The sequence below is a fragment of the Malaclemys terrapin genome, chromosome 3 (genome assembly GCF_027887155.1).
Source record: "Malaclemys terrapin pileata isolate rMalTer1 chromosome 3, rMalTer1.hap1, whole genome shotgun sequence".
Lineage (NCBI taxonomy): Eukaryota > Metazoa > Chordata > Testudines > Emydidae > Malaclemys > Malaclemys terrapin.
This window is the reverse complement of record NC_071507.1, coordinates 133,003,574-133,025,993: the sequence shown is the minus strand read 5'-3', so window position 1 is coordinate 133,025,993 and position 22,420 is coordinate 133,003,574. Positions and strand designations below refer to the sequence as shown.

Here is a 22,420-nt window from a genome sequence, read left to right as displayed (position 1 = left end):
AAATATGACTGCTAACCACTGACCCCCACAGGAAAACAAGCCTAGTACTTGTGAAGCCTCTGACATACAAAGCACCTTAGTATGTTATTTTCTTTTTCTTTGAAAAATGGTTACAATACACAGACAGATTTCTTGGTCGCTCAACATTCATGTTTTACGAGTGTTTTAATCTGTGAAATACATTTGGGCCTCTCACCTGGTGTTTAGGTGAGAAGTCTAACATTTGTGAAGTATAGGCATTAATGGGACTTACGCTTTGGGAGTGTAGAGATGTAAATGTATGGAAAGGCTGTAATGTGTGTGATGTGTCAATTCCCTCCTTCTTCAGTCTTGCCGCTGCTGTTTACTCCTACTTTGCTTTTTTCTTGTTGTTGTTTTTTTAAGGCGATTAGGATTTTCCTAACTATCAGCTGTGAGCCTAGGAGTCCATCTACAGAGGAAAACCAGGGTTTTCTCCATACACAGGAAAGCTCACCCAAACCGAATGTATGTTATTCCTCCATGAGCACGGAAGTCTCCATATTGAATCAAGCAGAGAATACATACTTTTATTGTCGAGTACAATTGCTAATGATCATAGATTTAACTCTGTAATACTGGCACTCTGATTTATAAAGGAGCCTCCCTCATCCAATTAAGTGGACACTCCTTAGAAGAGTACCATTTGAAAGACCATAGTCACTGTTACCAAATAAACAACTTCATTTTTATGTCTGCCTTAAAACATTAACTGCCAAAACAATAAATTGCTTATGTGTACATTAAACCCAAAAAAGTAAGATAATTCTGCTTTAAGACTATAAATGTCTGCAGAACGTTCATCCATTCTGGGGGGAGGAAACTTTAGCTTATCAATTTTCAATAGTTACATTTGAGTGGAGAATGAAAAAAATTAGCGTTGGACTATAAGTATGTACATGTGCAGGTATACTACACTTACAGTAATCATGTTTTCTTCACTGCCAAAACAAACAGGTCACATGATCCAAATGACATATCACTTCTGCCCGCAGCAATCACTATTTCTATAAAAATAATATTACTATTATCATAATAAATAAGTCCAGCCAACCTGCCGGAGGTAATTATAACTCACCCATTGGACCTAGGTATTGCAGTTTATGCAGCAGGTATCATACAGGTCTGATACTCCTGCAATACCCAAGTATAATGGGATGAATTAAGAAGTACAGCGAAGATTTTCAGCATTAACTCTGAACCTTTTTGCCTTGGGGGAGGTGGGATAGGTTAAACTGAGAACCTTCTGGTCACTGAAACTTTCTTTGTGGTTCAATATAAGGCTCACTCTCTCGGAACAAAAAAGAAATCTCAGAGCTTTGATAGAGACTCTGGATGATATTAAGAACTTCAAACCCCAGATTTTTGAAAAGAAAAACAGATGTCCTGTTTGTTAAGTATAAATAACTCCGTACATTCAACCCTTTTTTTTTCTGACGCTGCATTAAATTTTATTTAAAGCTGGGTACATTTAAACTGTAAAAAGAGAGCGAGAGGGAGCCGAATATGTGGGCGACAAACCTCTAAATCTTTTCCCTAGCGAAAGAGGGAAAAAAGAAAAGTCAGACGGGAACCTTTCATCGAGATGAAAGTGCTCCCTGGGTTTCCCAGCCAACCAGGTGTGTCTGCTCTGGTCAGTTGCAGCAGTGAGCGGATTTAGCAGACCTAGGCTAAGAGGAAGGGAGAGATTGTGGAGCTAGGTCTGTTCCAAGCAACGCGCTTCGCTGTGGTGGGGCAGGGCCCCTTTTTATCCATGCGTTTCCACAAGGCCTTTCCCGTCTGGCGCGCCTCGCTCCGCATAGTTTAGAGCAGCCCCTGGGCTCACTTACGTGAGGACGTAGTTGACGCTGACTATGCAGTGTGGCCGGGAGGACCTGCTATTGTGCACGATGGTGGCATAACTCTGCACCCACACCCAGCCGCCGTGCTTGGCCAGGAAGCGGTAGTATTTGGTGGTCACCTGCCCTTTCACGAGCACTGCGGAAGATACAAAAGAAGGAAAGGAAAGAAAAGGACCTCAGTGGAGTACTGCTGCTCCTTGCATGCCCCCGCCCCGAGAATGAGAAAGCTCCCACTGACATCAGAGGTGCGGGCTTAGTGCAGATAAATTCATGTCCGGAAAATTTCCAAACAACAACTGATCCCATCACTTATGTGTCTCCGGGGTAACCAATTCATGTCAGCACATTAACAAAAAAACAATGTTCACAGAGTGCAAAGGAAACTACATGCCTCTAACTGTTTCACAATAATAAATAATAATGCACAGTCCACTACTGGGGGGGGGGTATTTTTTCTGATAAAGAATATTTAAAATGGGTTTTGCGTCTACTTGTGCCCGTTACATTTTCTATAATTGGGAAGAAAACTTACAGGAAACGAATATCTTTTTCATTCATTCACCTCCCCCCCCGTGTATTAATGTCAGCGTGATATTGAAATAAAAATCGGATCTACGACTCGGAATATGACTGTTCCAAAGAAATGTGTACATAAGATTCGTGTGGCATTGCGAGGCTGGAGAAAGGGAGTCTGGATTTTTACTGGCAGGCCCTTTTGGAGCCGGGAAAAGATTCCCAACTGAAATGTCTGAGATTTGATCGCTTTAGTTCTTTCCTCATAACGGGTTGCTGAGGGAAAGCATCGGTGAGTTAGAGACCCAATGCAACTGCTCCTTGTCCACTCCCCACCCTCTCCCAGCCCCGATTTCGTCCTAGGTGTAAATCAAATAAGTCCGGGTTTAGAGGGAAAAGGCTAACATCAGGCCTCAGAGGAGCTGTCCTGGGGGTGGTGGTGGGGGAGGAGGCGGTTACTCCCTTGTGCTTTAGCAAACAGGACTCCTTACACAAATGGTGAGCGCAGCGCAAGTGGAAAGTGTCACAGCCATGGACGTGGTGGTAAAGGGTCTTCTCTATCAGGTCCTGCGGCTCGTAACCCGTCAGCTCAGCCACCCTGTGGAAGAGAGAGCCAGAAGCATCCACCAATAAGTGACCGGGCAGAGAGCGAAGCCGGACAGGAAAGAGCGGGGCCGGAGTCTGAGTTTAAAAAGCAAACCGGCTACCTGGAATCTAAGAAGATGAGCTTCATGTCCAGGCTGGCCCGGAACATGAACATATTGCTGTGCAGCTTGATTTCTGTCACTGCGCTGGGAGGTAGCGAGTGGCCAACAGCGACCAAGCCAACGTTCTGGTAGCAGCCATCGAAGGGGGACATGTCCAGGCTGTACTGGCGGATCTTCAGGTAGCCGCTGCAATGAATGACCTGCCAGACACAAGACAGGGACACGTCACGCCCTGCGTACATCAGGGAAATCGCTCGCGCTTGAAAACACACATACTACACGGGTGGGCACCTTAAAGGTGGCCAGCACCCAAAATATACAGCCTACTGGAGAGCAGCGCAGTGTCATAGGAATTTGCCTGTTACCATGGTCCTGGACAGAGAGAGATTCTTTTCCCTATAGAACAATTCAGCAATCAGGACCTGATCCAAACCCATCGAAGTCAGTGGGGGCTGTTCCAGGGATTCAAGTGGGATTGGGATCAAGGCCTAGCTATGCTTTTATTATTCCTCTAAACATTGCAACAGTCAGAAAGACGAAGTGGTGCCAGATTGTTCACAACTGATATTTGTAATTTCACCCACACAAGATGTATGTGAGTGTAGATTAGGTGCGTGTATATACGTAAATAAATATGTGTAAGGTGTTCGTTACATAGATATGTATTAGACACCATATGTGTATGGTATATGTATGTGGATATAGATTTATACACATTTCACACATATACATAGTATATATATTTTGATGTTATAATAATACTTTATTATAATGCCTTTTTCCTGCAGGAACTCAGAGCGATGTATGTGTATTAATGAATTTAGTCTCACAATCATTATTCTTCCCCATTTTACGGAAGAGTCGGCTGACGCAAAGAGATGCTGAGAGGCAAACGTCACATAAAATGTTTGTGAGACATAGAACCCAGGAGTCCTGAACAGAGGTACCTAAAACTAAGACTCGGAGGAGATACCTGACAGGACCTTAGACTAGGAGAACTTCACCTAATTTGAAGAGCCTTTACAAACTTTTTTAAAAGTCCATCCAAGTTCGCCCAAAGGTTTGCAATGGGTCAGCTCACAGTTTCCACAGAAACAGGGGAACTTCAGTGGGTTTTGCTTGGTTTCTACTACAAATTCTGGCAAAACTTGGGGGATTTGGCTGAGTTTGGCTTTGTGGTGAGTGTTCATGTATCTGCAACCCGAAGAGAAACTCTGGGCCTGAACACGAAACCCACACTTTAGAAACGTCCTGCCCGCTGAAATCGCTCAAATGGGCTGAGGTCTCATTCTGACTGCTAGTCCCCTGCTTTCACACCGCAAGACCCAGCGGCCTAGCCAAGCACAGACATTCTCTAACATGCACTTCCCATCCTTCTGAGCAGGAACCTCTGGTGACTCCTGTCCACGCACCTTGTAGCCCCCGCAGGTCAGCCCCGCATTCCTCTTAGCCAAGACGCACTTCATCCTTAGGAAAAAGGAGCGCTCGATCTCATACTCTAGGGGAAAAGGCAGAGGCACCAGTGAGAAAAGGGCAGCGGGGCCTGGTGGCACCTGATGGCTTCGCTTCCAATGCAGAACCCACATCCGCACAGGCGCTGAGGCCAAGCCGGGAGAGAGAATGTACTTTACCCTGCACGAAGTGAGAGTGGTAGGGCTGGTGAGCTGTGAGCACCGCGGTCATCTCATCGTGATCAGCAGGGTGGATGTATTCGTAAATGCTATTTCCGGTCAGCTCTACCTGTGAAGGAAGAGGAGGATTTCATCTTTCTCGCCATTGACATAGCGTGCGTATGTAGCTGGTGCTAGATGTGCGGCCATCTGCTCCAGTGGTACAGCTCTATAAACACACAGACAATTACAGTGTCCTGGCTTTGTCTGGGTTGCCATTCACACTAGCTCCGGTTTAAGCAAATCGCTTAGAGGCAGCTGTACATCTCCTCTGGAAAATACAGGGATATAGATAGGGGAATTATGCCCTGTCACACGCACGTATAAGCCGTTAGTGGGCAACCTGTCCACTTACCTGTGATAAACCCAGATGAACGGAGGCCGTCTCTGAAATGTACATGATCTTGCCGTCTGGAGCCACAACAAATATGAAGCCATCCAACGTCTACAAGGAAAAGAAGACACCACATATCTGTGAACTACGTGTGCCTGGGATTGATTTAGCAGATCGGGGATTCCAGCCTGGCTTTCATTACTAAAAGAGTTGGAGGGTGGGAGGAAGCTGGAACATCATTTCAATAGATCCGCTTAACGGGGCCAGGATATGAACATAACACACCTCAAAACAGGGGACCTGTTTGAAATGGCTCTGTAATAAAATGTGACAATGAATCAACCTAAGACTCCAAAGCAGCAAGAACAGAAGCTCCCAGCCTGGGCTTTGCTGACCGTTCCCACTGGAGAAATACTGAACACTTCCATCCCCCATCTACGATTTCAGTAGAGATTTTAATTCTTACATATTTGCTTAAGAGATTACAGCGAGCAAGGAACGATCTAAAACTCTCCACAATGTAAATAACGTTTGAAACGGACAGAACTATGTAAAAGGCTTGTTAAGATTAGATAGATAGATAGATAGATAGATAGATAGATAGATAGATAGATAGATAGATAGATAGATTTAATAAGCGTTATTTGTGTGCACTGAGAGAAGAACAGGCCTCTGTTTATTAGAGGCGGGTATAAAATGCTGCAAGACCCCACAGTACCAAATGCCTGAATAGCTAGGATTGTAATCACTAATATTCCTTTGTTAATCCTTTAGGCAACAGTGAGTTTTCAATTGTGTCATAGCTGAATTAATATTTTCTGTGTCTTTAATTAATCAATGTTTATTCTAACTACCATGGGATCAAGGCTTTCTAACCGTTTGCGGCACCTGTACATATAAAATGTACTCCTCAAAATAGCCCCCTGAATCCTCTCTACGGTTTCTCCCACTTTTCTTGTCACCTTGCACCACTTTAAAGACACGTGTTTGTGCTCAGCAGATTTCTCAGAACAAGACAACTACACTCACAAATCTTTTCACCCTGCTGACTGACAAGGCTGTTGAGATTAGGGACCAAATCAAGCTACCACTTTCTCCTTCGGACACATAGACTGGCCTCCAGCAAGTTGAGAGGCGCTGCGCAGCCCATTGTACCGTGATAGAGGCAAAGGATCGTGACAGATAAATTCCACCACACTGTTCACAATTCTGGACTCTCCTTTTGTGAAGCACGTGAACAGTTAAAGATTAGACAAGGGAATAATTAAAAGCTCAGAATATGGTACGATCTCTTTAATCATTAATACCAAATGGCTCGCGTTTCCAGGCCAGTACCTGCAAAAGATGGGATCCCAGCTCCCGTCCAACATTATCCAAAGGGCTGGTTCGACTAGTATGGCCCCAGGCTTCGCCAAGTCCTGTTTATTTAAGACACACAAAAATTAAAGTGAGACGACAAGATACAAATTCTCATTGGCCAGTCAGGGATGGTTTATTTGAAACTAAAACAAAGAAAACCAAACACTTTAAAACGTTTTCTAGTAGTTGAATAAGCGGAAATAATTCCCTTGCTGAGTATTTTAAAATCTAATTCCTGTTTGGGGAGGGGATATCTATGTTGGAATTACCAGTAAAATTCATTAATAAGAACTGAGTGAACTCAACTATGCCAGGGAACCGGCTCCAGATAAAACGCTATTCAACCTGGACAATGGCTTCTAGAAAGTATAGGGTGACCAGATGTCCTGATTGTATAGGGACAGTCCCGATATTTGGGGCTTTTTTTTATACGGGCTCCTATTACTCCCCACCCCTTGTTCCGATTTTTCACACTTGCTGTCTGGTCACCCTAAGAAAGTAGCTTCCCGGAAGAAAAGGTAGTACAATATCTTTGCTTCTGACCTCATTGAAAAATTACACAACAACATTGCGAGGTATCAAAATGAGACCCAAAAAGAAATATTTAATTTCAACAGAATGATGCGGTTAACAGGACTTGAATGCAGTTCAGAACGATTTAAGTGTTGTAAAGCCAATGAAATACAGCATTGCTGTTATTCAGTATTATTCGATTAGAGAAGGATAACTCAGGTATGTGAGTATTTTATTTCGTGTGTTTGCCGACTCTTCCAGAAACGAATGTTTTGTATTGTTTGTGCACAACCTCCCAAGAAATTAACAAGCTGAATATGTAGACCAGGCTATATATTGGGTTGGCTTTAAAATGTAACCTGGCCATCAAGATAACTTTCTGATTTGATCAGCGATATGGTGTAAATCCCGAATAAGGTCCCGATCCTTCATTCCTCATCTGTCTATCGACTTCAATAGGAGCTTTTGGGTGCTCCAGGGATGCAAGATCGGGTCCCTGCATTTTATTAAAATTTATTTCCACTTTAACGTATGCCACTAAAAGTAAACTACCTTTCTCGACTTCTTTCCATAGCTGCAGTGTCGCGACAGCACCAGACAGTGCATAAATGTACTTCCGAAGCGGTCGGAGTCACTCACTAACCAAGGTACCAGCTCCTCTCTTCCCAATCAAACCCTCTTCCCCACGACATACAAGGCCCTCTCTCTCCCATTGAAGGAATGAACTCTCTTCACTGTGAATGATCTGCTTCCAAATACTCCGTCTAGTTGGATTCAACAAGGAATATCCCCGGACGTGGCTAATGTTTCAATGTGTGCTTGTTTTCCTATATGCAAAAGGCCAGGGAAAGGAGCCGGATGGAACGGACTGTGCCGGAGTTAAAAGGCATTACCCATAAACAGTTTAGCAATGCTGTTGCTGAAATAATTTCAATTTAGCGATTAAAACCTTTTATGCTTACACCATTAAACAAGGCTTAGCAGTGAATAAAAAAAAAGTGATTGATGGCTGCGCAGAGCAAACCGCCATGAGGCGAACACCGGGTCCAAGCAGGGACAGCCTCCCGCAGAATTAGCCCTTTATAAACTCCTCGCGGCTTGTTTTTCGTTTATTCAGATGCAAACAAACAAGGGATGGGAATGGAGGCGATGTGGAGCAGTTAACTCCCTCTCAGTATTGACCGGGCTCACCTGGGTGTTTACACGTCTAAATAAAGCTAACGATTTCTCTACCGCTATTCAAACACTGAAGCGCCCACTCTCAGGCCGTGCATTCTCTGTCTCTCTCTCTCTCTTCAGCCATCCTTTCCCCCATTTCTCCTCTCCATCCCTCCTTCAATAGGCCAGAGCTTTTAGCAGCGCCAGCCCCTCCTCGCTCACCATCTCTCTCCTACCCCCTTCTCAGTTCTCCACAAGAGTCTCTCTCCTTAAATCTCCACTTCTTCCTCTTCTGTTTACATCCCTCCCCTCTTCCCCATGCCAGCATCTCTCTTCTCCTTTCTGCCTCTACGCTTTTCTCGCCTCCCCTGCAAACGGGGTAATACCCCTCCTCTCCTCAATTCTCCCTCGGCCAGGGGCCTCAATAGACTGCCTTTCCCCCGCCCCCCCATACATATACCTCTGCCTCTATCCCCTGATCCTTCATCTCGCCAAATGCCGGCCGGCAGCAGGGTCCTTGGGATTAGTTCCTTCTGCTCAATAGCAGGTTCCCAGTGACTTTCCAGAGCCCCGAGGTAAAGGGTTATGGGAGAAGTCTGCACCTTACGCGCTTCTATAATAATTGACAATTGTGCTGCCCCCGAAAGCAATCATCCCATCTCCCCGTTAGACAGCAAGCGAGCCACAGACGCACTGACTTCTAACCCTTTTTACTACCCAAACGCAGTAGTAAACGATTTCATTCATGAGACGGTGGCGGGGAAGATACTGGAAAGCATATACACCGTGGAAAGCGCGTGGTCAAATTAACAGGCACCACATTTCCTCTTGAAATTAACAAGCACTAACATTATCCTGCAAAGGTTGCATCGTTTCCAGAGAAAGACCGAAAATTCCCCTATGAAATTTTGATTAAGTACACGTTTCGAAGGTTTGGTTTGGTTGTGCTTAACAATAAAGCCTATTAAAGTGAGAAAAAAGCACCACTTTGCATAAAATGTCCTACCCGGAGTATCAGGAAGACGGATTTCTGTATTTAATACAGCGGCTGAATTCCTTGCCTAGGTTCTAAGTTGTTTATTAATCCGAGTTAACGGGTCTAATTATGCTGCTCCTAAAAGGGAAAATAGCCCTACCCTTGCGGGTTAATGAATAGCCCATCTACATTACAGGTTAACTTTTTTTCACGGAGCATTGCACTCCTTTTTTTATGTGTCAGGTGGAAACCTTTCGCTGTTTAGCTGTGTCTAAGTTAATGTTTTATAATTAAATGTTTTCACTTGTCTACCAGAACCGGCTTTTCGAAACCCCACAATATGAGACAGCTCTTTGTATTTTCCAGGTGTTTCAGTGCTTTCAAGTTAGAGACTATTTTTATTCATTGCCAATCCTTCCGACCACCCCAGCCCATTGCTATCCTGATGCCCTTTAAAATTCTGTTTTTAAAGGGTTGTGCAGAAAAAAACTCTTCATTGATGTAACTTTTTTTTATCTGCCTGTCTATTCGTTTTAACACCCAATTTTCTTTTAGCGAGGGGGGTAAACTGTGATTTCTTGCACTTGACCTACCGCAGAAAATTCTACAAATCCTTTGATTGTCTATTTAAAACAAAACAAGGAAATCAGCTTCCTTTTCGCTTCAGGATTACACTGGAAACAAGATCTAAAGATTCTCTTGTAATTTGGAGAGGCGAACAGAATAATAGGTTTGGAATAGAAACAAGCAGCTTTGTGAGGGGAAGGATAACTAAAGCGCTTTTAGGCAAAGGATTTTCCCAGCTAAAGTGGCCGAAAACAAAGCAAAACATAATCTATTTTGGAAGATTTCCAAGATATGCCACATTAACCTTAGTAGATAAAATTTGCTTTCCTCCCTGAGCCCCCCCACCTCCATCAAAGTCTGGTTTATCATATTTACATAAGTAGCCTTAGAAGGGATGTATCTATTATGGATCTAAAGCGCTAGCTGGCTCACATTTCATTTGAAAATCTAGGCGAAGTTTTACTGTTGCTTTATACCTGATGCATTGTATTAAAATACCCCCTGACCCACGGATTACCTCAATGGACTGGCTGCATGGGCTTTGTAATTTCCTGAAAATGAGATTTCGATTTATAAAACAAGAAACCAATTAGTAACCAAATGAAGCGAAGTAGATCCACTAAAATTGACCTAATCCCACAGGCACCATTTAGGCCAGTTCTTGGCGAATGAATGATGAGCCACAGTCTAGCGTGGGCTCAAGGCATCATCCAGCTGTGTTATTGCAAGCAGCAAAAATAAATTGATCGAGCTTTTCCTTCGGAATGAATTTTCTACTCTTGACAAAATATAGGTTATAGCCCCTACATAACAGCCTCCTCCACTCGAGGTTATTTCTTATAAGAAGATAAACAATTTAGGCTACAAGGAACTGCCCATCTTTAGGAGAGAGAAGAAGGCGTTCTAGCCAACCTGGAATGTTGCTTCGGCTATTAAACCAGTTTCAGCGCTTTGCAGGAATATATCATAGGACGCTACCATGTTTGGGACTGAGGACGCTGACTCATTCTTTATTTTAATAACTTCTCTGTGGAAATGCATTTAACGTTCACAAATTAAAGGCCACAGAAAACGTTTCTTTGCCTTTTCTGGTGTCAGTGCATTAGCCACATCAGCTGAATCACAAGGGACCTTTCTGGGCTTTAAAATGTTTCATTTCCATCCATACACCGCCAGACCACTGGAGTTCACACGGACACTTCCCTCCCCAACGCTTTAAGAACCAACAGCTTTGATCTAACCATATCCACCCCCACCATTCGATTGATTCAGTCCTTAATGCTAGCAACCAGGGGCAAAACTGGGCTGATACATACAGTGTAGTTTCTGCCCAATAGCATTTTGGCTGCAATACCCGGGCGCTTATTTGCCATCCAACGGTGGCAAAGGAATGGAAGAAGATATCCCTTCCAATAGTTTCTAATTTGATCTAGGAAAAATAAAATTAATTAAACAAACGGGGAGAGGGGTAGGAAGAATGTGATTCCAAAAGGCACAGCCACCTCTTCAGCACTGGCAGATCTGCTAGGCCAGGAAGCTCTCTGTGTGCATCTGCAGCTCTGAAACACTCGCTACCCTCTTCCCCTTCCTTTGTTTGGGAGTAGTGAAGAGGGGTTGGCTGGAGATGCAAGCCCTTATCGGTTTTGTTTTCACTTGCTGGCTTTTGAAATGATTATTTCCCCAATAAACTATGGGTCATACAATCCGGATTCACCGGAGAGAAAACAACCAACCAACCAACTTTGCGTTCCCGTTTGGAAATCACACTCAGACCAGTAAAAACAATGGTTAAGGGGTGACTAGGGGTTGTGAATGCTTCCGTTTTGAAGTTCCCATTCTCAGACGCCTGAAGGAGTTTTGTTTTCAGAGGAGTGGTGCTGGTCACTACCTGAAAAATTAGGCACCGTTTTGCTATGCCCTTTATCCTCGTTTACACTAAACTTTGTAAGAGTGTTTGGCCTTTGGTGGGGAATGCATTTCCAGGCTGCGCTCTGGAAATCTGTAATGCTGAGTACAAAATTAAGCAATGCCAGCACAACCCTCCTCGTAAAAAATGTGCACTAAATATATATTTAGTTAGATGTGGGGGTCTACAGCCATATAAATAAACCAGCGATATGTTAAACCTATTTAAAATAGGACCAAACATACAGTTCGAATAGAAATACTGAATTTATTTTATAGCAGTGTGCTCCAATTCTGCCATCTTTATTCAGGCAAAACTTTCCTTTAAATCAGCAGGCGCTTTTGCCTCAGGCAGGTCTTGATTCTGATTTTCTGTACTTACACTGAATAAAATATATCTATCTAGTCTTCAACCCTCGACCAGATCCTGCACCGCCTACCCTGGCAAATGTCTCTTGGAGTTAATCGGGAGTTTTGCCTAAATAAAGACTACAGAATAGGATCCATCTAGCCTGTGGTCCTTACTCTGGGAAAATAAATAAATACATTCAGTGGACTCGCCCACTGACCTCAAAAGGGCTGCTTTTTTCATAGAAGTGTAGGACCGGAAGGGACCTCAATAGGTCATTTTTTGCTTGGGGGAGGACTGCAAATCAGGCCCAACAAAGTGATACGATGTAATTAAACGAACATTTTAATAGTGAGGAGAGCACAGCACACCTGAATTCGATTTGTGCTGTTCTCTTTGGGCACCTAATGTTCTTGCTTCGGATTTGTTTTCCTCTGCAAACCTGACGGGCAGCACACTCACTCACATATCCAGGGAAATGAAATGACACAGGCAGCCATTACAAGTGAAGCTCAAGCGCGAGGGAATTCCCAATTGCCCGCTGTTTGGCATCCGGAGTCTCAGCGTCTTTGCAGCGGGACCCTACAAATGGGTGCGAAAGGCGAAGAGGAAGAAGGCTGCGCTAGGGGTCCGGAAGCCCAGGGCGCAGCGCAGTTTGCCGGAGCAAAGTGCGTGGCCCACCCATGTAAGCAGCAGCACCTTCCCTTCCCCATATGTTGCCTCCATGCAGCCGGCCAGGTGAAGCCCCTCATAAAGCTTTATAAGTGCACAGGCATTTCACCCCAGAGTCCGTATGCAGCTCCTAAAGCAGCACCTTTCGTGCTTCCTCATCGCCCCGCACCAGCAGGGCTACTTTCTTCTCTCTTACTGTAGTTTCTTTGGGGGAAGACCAGCTAACCAGAGGGTCATTTCTCCCACTCTCAAAGGTAAAACCCCACCCGCCCTACAAAACAAAAAAGGCACAGGGTGTTGCATGCAGGAATCAACCTGAGTTTATTAACCGTTTAATTGGTTTACTATCCATGGCCTGTTTTGCTACCTCCTAGCATAGATGATTTCTTAGTTAATCCTACAGGTACTAGTCAACGATAACTAAAATCCCAGACATTTGAGACTGCGAATAAGCATCAATTCTTCCTTGGAGGGTCCAGATGAAATGAAAAAGTATTTACAAAAAATTGCTGCTCATTTCGAAGTGTCTGCGGATGCCATTACCAAAGCTCTCTAAAAAATTATTAGCCCGATAAACCAAATGCGTTCATTTGAAACAAAGATTTAGTTAATATCCGTATTTATTCCCTAAAGAAATAGTCCCTACATAAGCATCAATGCTAGGGGAACAGAGAAATGCTACCTGCGCTGATTCACTACACAACAAAATACCAGCATTTTGCTTCTAACACACACACACACACACACACACACACACACACGGCAATGTAATGACACTTTACAATGTAAGCCACGATCTGCAATGCCAAACTAAAACGGCAGCCACAAATTTGGAATTTCATGCAGGTCGGTATTATCAAATAATCCAAATCAAAGTTATTTTGTTCACAGGTAGCTATCCTGACAACGATTGTACCAAATCGCTATTTCACATGGTATTCATATGAATGCTGAAAAGCATCCGCCGAGGTTTTTTTTTAAACCAATTTTTATTAGCAAAAGAGAGGGGGTGTTGCTGAAGAAAATATTTCACCATTGATCTGATATGCGCTTTCTGGCACACAAATCTGCTTTTGCAACTGTTATGCAAGAAGTTTAGTTCTGCACTTCACATTTTAAATCCACTCAAAACTAGAATTAAACACAGAGAGGCAGCCTGGAGAGTAAACTGAAGCTTAAAGGCTTTTAAATGAGAAAAACTTCTGTAAGAAAATAAACATTGAAACCTAATGCTCAATCATTTCCCCTAGCAGTAAGAAAAACAGCATTAAATCACCTATCCACGTGGGAAACGGATTTTTGTTTTCGGTTAGTCGTTTAGCCCCTAAAATAAAATAAGATTAAAGATTTCAGTATTGAAATGCTAGCCATTATTATTCTGTAAAGGTTTATTTAAACAGTGCCCTTTGCTTGAGTCTGTGAATTTAAGCGCCTTTCTGTGTAGACTACCTACAAACAATTTTCATGATCGTTTTCCTAAACTATTTTCGCAACGAGACAATAGCATGGACTTATCAAAATATGTTAAACTACTAGTTCTCGTTCTACGAAAAAAAATATATTTTTACACACACACACACACACACACAATCAAGGAAATTTTTTGAGCTATTTGCTACACGGGGGATGTTTGCTCCTTACAATTTTCTAAAGCTGTATTAGACTCGGCGTTTCAACTCTTTAATGGTAAATTGCGATTTCAGGGCCATATCTTGTCGTCGGTTTGTTTTTAAAAGCAGAACTCCCTACTGAATTCAACATGGAGTTGTGCTTAAAAATTGATGGCACGGTACGGCCCCTTAGTGATTTACCAGAACTGCAGGCCTTCCAAAAGTTAGCTGGCCACTGGAAGCTCCTGTTTGTCTTCTCCATGGAGGTTTAACTCCCTGGACCAAAAGGATGCAAGCTGACCAAGCCGCTGTTTTCAACTATAATAGAGTTCCCCCTTGAGAGGTTTAATTTACAGCAGACTTGTGAATGGGAAAACGGGAAATGTTAAGTATTTTAACCAAGCTTTTTTATTGGTATTGAAGAATTCAATTGTATCTTAAACATGAACCAAGGAGGATAAATACTACGTTTGCGCCACAGCTCAGAGAGCCAAGAATTCATCTAAAATCTTTGCTTATTGTAATTTAATGTTCGCTTTCTTTCTTACATTAGAAATTTGAGTTGTATTCAATATACAATTATTCCTATTTTTCAAATAAGCATAGGAAACTGCACCATGATAACGCTATGCTTATCCATCCACCCACTCTCTTTATTTTAATCGTAAAACAATTTCTCTCTTAAAATAATGAATCCGAAATGTATCTGCATGCTGATCATATAAAAGCTGTTCAAAAGGAATTATACACAGAAAGATGTTCGCACATTATTTTTCGGTCTATGCACAGCTCTGTGCCTGAGCAGATAGTATCTATGTCTTTCTACATATAATCATTTTAATCCGTTCACATATAATCACGGCCCAGATAGATTTGAATTCATTATTTTAAGAGGGCAGTTGTTTTAGTAGTTGCACAAGAACTGTTAGTTAGATACAGGTAAAGTTATTCCAGCCAGACATTTAAATAATAGGTTTGTGGTAGAAAGCCTTGAGGTGACACGTTATTTCTCTATCTTCTTGAGCCTCTTATCCGTAGGCTTTAGTCAGTAGTCTGTCTCGCTCCCAAAAGTTTGTATCATTTCCCTTCCGGGGGAAATATAATGAGAAGGTTCCCACCTTTAAATATACCCTCTCTCTGTAGCCTGCCACCTCCTTCAGTAACCCCTTTGCTACTGGTACATAATTTCTTTGCCTCCTATCCACATCCCATCGTTAATTTCACACTCTTGCCTCTGCTGGCGAGACCGACCCCCATATTTCTCCCAAAACTGCCCTAAAACTGTCCCTCAGCTCCGATCCGAACTTAGACTGATCCTGTCTCAGACTGGAAAGGGTGGACCCACCACTCCTTACTGATGGCCTGGCAGAACTCACCAGTGGCTTCCCTCTGCTCAAGGGCCGGTGAGTTTCGAGGTCATCAATAAATTGGGAAATAAACGATGTACCCGAAGTCGGGGCCCCGCTTCTACACCTGCATAAACACACGCAGACACGTAGAGTTGGAGGTAGGAGCAGACTCTATTCCGTATTCATCTCGCCAGAAACAAGCAACAGTGCGTGTGTGGGACTGCGTGCCTGCCATTCTTGCTCACTCACAAGGAATCAGTAGAAAATACGCAGGAGGGAGAATATATTCTGCGTGGCGCTGGCTGCAGAAACAAGCACCGCTAATACAACGCGCGCGTTTGTGCTGCTGTTTCGGTGGTTTTGCGCCTGCCCTACACAGACGGAGGGGCAAATAAAGAGAGAGAGAGAGAGAGGAATATATGCCGTGTGGCTCTGTCTACAAAATCAAGCCCTCACAACGGTCGTGTGCTCGTTTCTGTCTCTCTCCCACACAATATCTGCGCTCTTTGAGAACTACACTGGAAAGAGCTTCGATCCCTGCTTCCTTATTATTATTTTAACTTTCAGTTTGCCTTTAATTAGACTCTGAGGGGTTTGCTGCGTTAAAAAACCCATTTAGCCTCCTCCCTGGTCTCTCTGCACAAATTGGCATATGTTTTGGACAGCAGCAGCTCTGGCTATGGTGCACTTTGCCACACAATTCCCTAGTGCATTCAAACATTCTGCTTTGGCACTGAGGGACTAGGATCAGCTATTCTTCTCTTCCCATGATTACTCACAGCCTACAAGAAACACCATATGCTTCTTCTGATCAAACAACCCGCTACAGAGGCACCAATAATTGACGAGACCTGCTCGAAATCACGCAGAAAGGTAGCCTACTGAGACTGCAGGAGTTGACAAATCATTGCTAATAATCCTTTTAGGAACATCACGGCCATCAGAGTTTGCAATAGCTTTATTTTTATAAAGTGCGCGTTGACAGTATAAAGGACAACTCGATCTCTTTTTAAACAGAAGGCAGCCTCGTCTAATGATATTCAAGCCGGCAAATCACAGCCACAATAGGAATGTGCAGTTTCATTTATTTTGTTACCTTTCAGGTGCTACAGCTTTGATTAATCTCCTCGCTTGGTTTCAAGTTATTAGGAGATGGATTTTATTGCTTAAGGAAATTACTTCAACATGCAATAGATTAGAAGTTACTGTCAAGAGGTTTTTTTTCCTTTAAAAAAAGCAGTTTTAAACAATCTGACAGAAAAAAATCTTCCCGTATCCAAATATAGATATCACCCCTCACATACTTACACTAAAAGTATAATTTAATAACGAACAACTTCGATTTTCAATCAGACTTTTAAAAATGCGAAGACTAATCTATTGCCCTACTTTTCCCATCTCCTGATAGAAACAGATTCGATCAAATAGCCAGTCTTCCTTTGTAAAATACAGTATCCTGGGAGCTGTTCAAGCTGTATATGTGAGTCATGTTATTAATTCGATTGGAAGAATTTCCCGTTTCATAGTTTTCTCTTCCACATACAGGATACTCCATTCAGGTGAATCTACATAAAATATTCGTGCAGGCTTTTTCACTAATTTTTCCCTCACATTAAAAGAAATAGATTCAAGATACAAGCGAACTTTGTGTAGTCCCTCTTTAGCGATGAATAGTCCCTCTTAACTTTTCCTGGTGTTTGTTTTGCTTGGCAGCGGATCTAGACATTTTAAACATTAACTTTCAATCCTAGATTTGGTTAACGGCAAGACTTTTTAAAGTATATAAGAACTCCGAACCCTGATTTTACTAAACAGACTAGACTGATCCTTCTTACACTGATATCAACCTAAAGTTTGCCATTGACTTCAATGGGAATAGGATCAGGCCCAAACTTGGACCCCATTTTCATAGGATTACAGGGATTTTCAATTCTTCTGGGTGTAGAACTATTATTAAATATTTCAGAGATCATTTAACATCACCCAACCGTCCTAATGACTTTCAGACCAGGAGACACCACATTCATAATGCAATCAAGGTTTATTTGGATTTGTTATTTATTTGTATAGCGTTGTACCTGTAAACTGTGGTTCAGTTCTTGAACTAAGGCTTTAAGACTTAGCATAGACTTATGTAAATATTTACCCATATATTAACTCCCCTTCATATAGCTATAAATATGGGTGGATTGCCCTTTTTTGTTATACACGTGCTTCGCAAGGGATGCAGATCTTACATAGTAGAAAAGAACAAGTCATGTTTGTTTTAGTAGAATACGCAGCTGAGCTCAGTATCTTGAAGTGTTGACAAAAGCACTGTTGGTCCCCAACCAAACATGTCCCATATGTACTGAAGTGAAGTGAAAGTATTTACGGCAGAGAAAAGGGACAACACAGGACTCCTTCCTTCAGGAATTATACACTGCCAGATGAAATTTACATAAGAGTAAACGATCATCTGGACTGGAATTAGAATGGGGGCAAATATTCATTTTCAGTAAAGTCACCTACCTTCAGGAAAAACCACCCTCATTTTTAAATAGCTGGTGGTGAGTCTGATTATTGAGGCTTTATCCAGCTGAGAGGTGATAGCTGAGGGCAAAGGCAGTAATTTAGCCAGTTCATAAAATTCACTGTTTTCTTTCTCCCGTCTAGTCCGGGCAGCATTTTTGGACTTCTCTTTCATTGTGTTTTTTTCCCCCTTCCTTCTTACAATTTGAGCTCCCCAGATTCATCCAAAGAGGGGAGAAACTTTCAATTACAATTCATCTTCCAGAAGCATCAAACATTGTTTTTTGAACGCAGAGGGTTATTCTTCTAAATCTTTAAATGGCATAAAAAAGATTCAAGACCAGGAGTGATAATTTAAAAAAAATATTCACTTAAAAATAACATTAACAATGCAAATGGATAGGAAAAGGTCCAATGCAGCTCAGAGAATCCCAGTAACTGCGGAGAGAGCTAAATGCCTGCACCACACAGCAACCAAATCAAGGTATTCTGTCCTTTTCTTCTACTCAGTGCTGCAAACATAGCTTCTCGAAAAAGAGACATAATCCTCTCTTTTTTTCCCTGCTGTCAATCCGATGCCCGAAATGATTGGCCTTCGGCTCCTTCAGTGGGTAACAGGTACAGGTTACTTCCTTCGTGCCACTGTGAAGACAACAGCATTCCTGGGATGAGAGATCTGTTACACAATGCCACAGGTAACCATGTTATTAAATCTTAAATAAATAATCAAGAAACAGCCTCTTACGAGTTGCACCATTTTCTCAACTAGGCTCACAATGGAAAGTGTATTTTTGCATCTCTGGGTGAGTAGCGGCTGAGAATGGGTAGAAAAAATAAATGTTCATATATTCTCCACCCACATTTCGGCTGCACAGACAAACATTTTATGACCAAAATGAAGTTACAGGTTTTTATTTAAAGAATAGGGAAATTCTGCGCTCTTTCCATTGCAAACTAAACTAGATTGTTTCCTTCTTCCTCTTTAAATGTTAGTGCCCGGACTGCAGAACAGAAGCCCCTAATACATTACTACGTCCATTGAAACGTGCAAACAGTTCAAATCCCAACGCATTTGTACTTTTTCCGTGTGTTCTCTCAATTCATCGTTGTGTGAGCCGGAGTCTGATTTCTAAATCCACCCTCTAACCTGTGAATGAAAGTTAAATTTTTAGATTCTCTGGACGCATGCTACCCCCCCGTCCTGCCTAGGGATTGAGGTAACAACAGCATATTAAACAAAGAGCGGCACGGTGTCCAACTAGACCCGGCGCACAGACAGAACTAGCCAAAAAGCAATCCCAGAAGGGGGAAGCAAAACAAAATTATACAGACACGAATCATTTCTCCCTTGTACAGGTAACATTGCCACTGGTCTGTGAGGCTGATCTTCTTTTACCTACCTTCAGTCCCTGCACCCGGCAGTCTGCAGAAAGCTCTCTCAGGGTGAGGAGCCCAACTCTTTAATTGAAACCATTAATATCAGCAGAGGGAAAGTTGGCTTCTCTCATTGCTTCTCGCACGGATGGGTAGACAGATACTGCTTCCCTCCCATCCCCTTTATGTGGTTTCAGACTCCCTCTCCCGTAATGGGTATGAAGCTGATATTAATGAAGAAACCCTAATTTGAGGCTGAGAAATGCCTAATAACTTCTTTATAGCTAAAAGGCTTTTAGCACAACTTCATTTCTCCCCCTGCCTCAGCCTAGCCCTCCCTGAGTGCCACTCATAGGCCCACCTCGCCTCCTATTGGTCCCGGTCTCCCAAAGGTCGGTCTCCCACTGGCTGAGAGGCAGGGTGACGCCACCGCGTTCCGGACACACACCCCTTTACCCTTGTGCCGGGCTGGGTCTGCAGCGTTCGCCCTCTGACCTCCCGGCTCCTGGCGTCCTTAATGAGCGGGCGCTGGGAAAGGCAAGTTGCCACGGGCGAGACACACCCAGCCGCCGGCGGGGACTGCTCTGTCTAGCGCGGAGGCTGCTGCTGCGGGAGCAGCGCTATGTCTGTCCTGGGGACGGGCCTTGGTGACGGTGTGCTCGGGAAAGGATGTTTCGCTGCGGCTCCCAGCCTGTGCGGTCCAGCCCCGCACCTGAGTCCTAGGGCTGGTGCTGGCGCTGAGCAGCGGGAGAGACCCACCACCTCGACTGCAAGATGCAAGGTCTCCCTGTTGAGCTCACTCAGCCCGCAGGAAAGGAGCACTCCGGCTCCAGGGGCTTGGTTCCTATTATGTATGATGTTGATCAGTAGTTCAAACCACTTTTCTTCTTGCCAGCAGCCGTGTTTGGTGGGAGAGGGAAATAAGTGCAGCGGGCATGTTACCTTTTAACCGCACAAACTGGGAGCCAGCAGAGTTCAGAGTTGTCAGGCTCGGTGACAACATGAACTGAGGCTGGGGGAGAAACACCGATGAGGGAGGGTTCTTCGATACACACTCTGCAGAATCCCTCATCACGAGACTTAGATACTTTAAAACTATCTGAAAGTGAATTCAAATCATGGGGGCTTGAATTGAAAACTGGGAGATCTTGGTAACTTCTTTGAGAAAGCCAGGCAGCTCTCCCTGTTCATTACTGGGGGCGGGGGGAGTCAGGGGGACTTGGAAATAGTTCGTTTAAACCAGACACACGTGAAAACTCTTTTTTAAAAAAAATTCTGAAAATAAACACCAAAGATCAATCCAGGAATTTCATGAAGAAAATTATTTATTTTAAATTAAATTACAGCGAACTATTTGCTGTCTACGCAAAACATTTCCAAAAAAAAACTATTATGTTTTCGAACGTACGAAAGTGTTTGCAAAACATCCCCCAGAATACATAAACCACTTCAAGTCTCCACGGTGCCTTTTCATCTTCTAGGTGCGGATTACTGGTCGCTGCTTAACGCTTTAAACCGTCCTTTGACTAAAAGCTTTCCCTCTATTCATTTTGGTAAATAAAGTGAATATAATAGTAGAAAGAAAAAGAACAGACACTCATTTGAGTAGCTAGACGTTTTCTTCTATCATAGTCTCCATTTTTCTTTTGTTTTTGTTTTTTGGGGTCTATTGCAGCAACACATTACTAAACAAACACAAACGCAATACATCCAGTGCAGGTAGGGATTTGACACAGACGCACATTTTAAAGGGTTCTCTGCTGGGGGAGGAGGGCGGAAAGACTAGGGTGGGGGGGAAATGTCTGATTTTAAACATTTGCCTCCCCTGTTGCTATGGCCGAGTGTTCAAATGTTTGTTCAAAAATAGTGACATCTGCCTCCGGGTTTCCATTTGAGGGCAATAAGCCTGCAGAATGACACTGACATTTCTTGGAGGCTATTTAGACATCTGGGCAACAACTGGACTAGCATTGCCAGGTATCCCGTGAGTTATATGGCAGCTTGAACGGCATACAGCTCCTTTCATGCCACCCCTGGGTCTGAAAAAGATTCAGATGGTCAGAATTTTTCAGATTTAAACGGGGAAATCGTGGGCACCCACCCTAGAAAATTGCATATAGCATCAGCGTTTACGGTAACGCACACAGTTTACCAAAGGATACAGGCCCCAATTTCTTATTTACAATGGCTGTCGCTGTGGGGGTGGGGGAGAATTTGGATAAATGCCCCAATACTGTGAGTAGATGAGTCCTAAACACGCTTATTCATTTTTTTTAAGTTTAAAAAATAAATGCTATGGTAGATAAAGTAAAGTTCGGAAAAGGAGCAGCATATAAAGGATATTTATTCCGCTTTCAGAGTAATATGAACCGCAGTGGACAAGAACATTTCTAATCATCCCTAATATTTTTTCCAACAGAGTTCAGAGTCAGTTACAGAATTATTTGAAAATCAGGCAATTTTGAAATATTTTGTACAGTAATATTTTGATTAAAGATACGCTGTGCCCTAAGTGACTTTTGTATGTTGGTATCAGTGCTTGTAGGGTTGGTATACAGAGAAATCCAATACTTCGTCAACAATTCCAAAATTAGAATGTAGGTCTGCAAAACAATCGAAAGACCGATGGCATGGTGGGCTAAGCAAGGCTGTTCTAATGTCCCAATGAAGCTCATTTGTCCAAGAAGGGAGCGGGTTATTTTGTTTAATAAACAGAATGAATGAAATACTGTACCATGGTAAATCCTCAGCATACAACTCCTCCTTGGGACACAGTTTGCGAAAGGGAGAGAGCATGAACACTCGAAGACCCACCTGTGAGGCTAAGTTTCGAAGCCCAAGGAAAGGAAAAGAAACGGGTTATTTAACGTACATCTCTCCTTCCAGTTCACCGTAAGCCTCGCCACGCGCCCTGTGTACTGCCCTGGGCGGGCAGTCGCGCTGTGAATTGGCAGCAAGGGTGGTCAGTACAAAAGCGGGGCTCTTGCTGTCAGT

The 22,420-nt window shown here is 43.1% G+C and overlaps 1 protein-coding gene across 3 annotated transcripts in view; it reads right to left on the bottom strand.

Annotated features, from left to right (window-relative positions):
• The window catches only part of SIM1 (SIM bHLH transcription factor 1), a 63,284-nt gene extending 43,554 nt beyond the window's left edge, over positions 1–19,730 (bottom strand). For 2 of the 3 annotated variants that reach the window (XM_054024589.1, XM_054024592.1), the window contains exons 1-9: positions 19,453–19,730; positions 18,053–18,694; positions 6,419–6,501; positions 5,105–5,194; positions 4,711–4,819; positions 4,492–4,577; positions 3,080–3,279; positions 2,864–2,970; positions 1,848–1,995 (exon numbers count right to left, since the gene is read on the bottom strand). In XM_054024589.1, coding sequence (XP_053880564.1) covers positions 1,848–1,995; positions 2,864–2,970; positions 3,080–3,279; positions 4,492–4,577; positions 4,711–4,819; positions 5,105–5,194; positions 6,419–6,501; positions 18,053–18,227 — 998 coding nt within the window. In that variant the 5' untranslated portion in view covers positions 18,228–18,694; positions 19,453–19,730. Of the gene's footprint in view, positions 1–1,847; positions 1,996–2,863; positions 2,971–3,079; positions 3,280–4,491; positions 4,578–4,710; positions 4,820–5,104; positions 5,195–6,418; positions 6,502–7,507; positions 7,597–18,052; positions 18,695–19,452 lie in introns of those variants that run through there. The other variant, XM_054024590.1, reaches the window with a different exon arrangement.
• Positions 19,731–22,420: the final 2,690 nt, after the last annotated feature.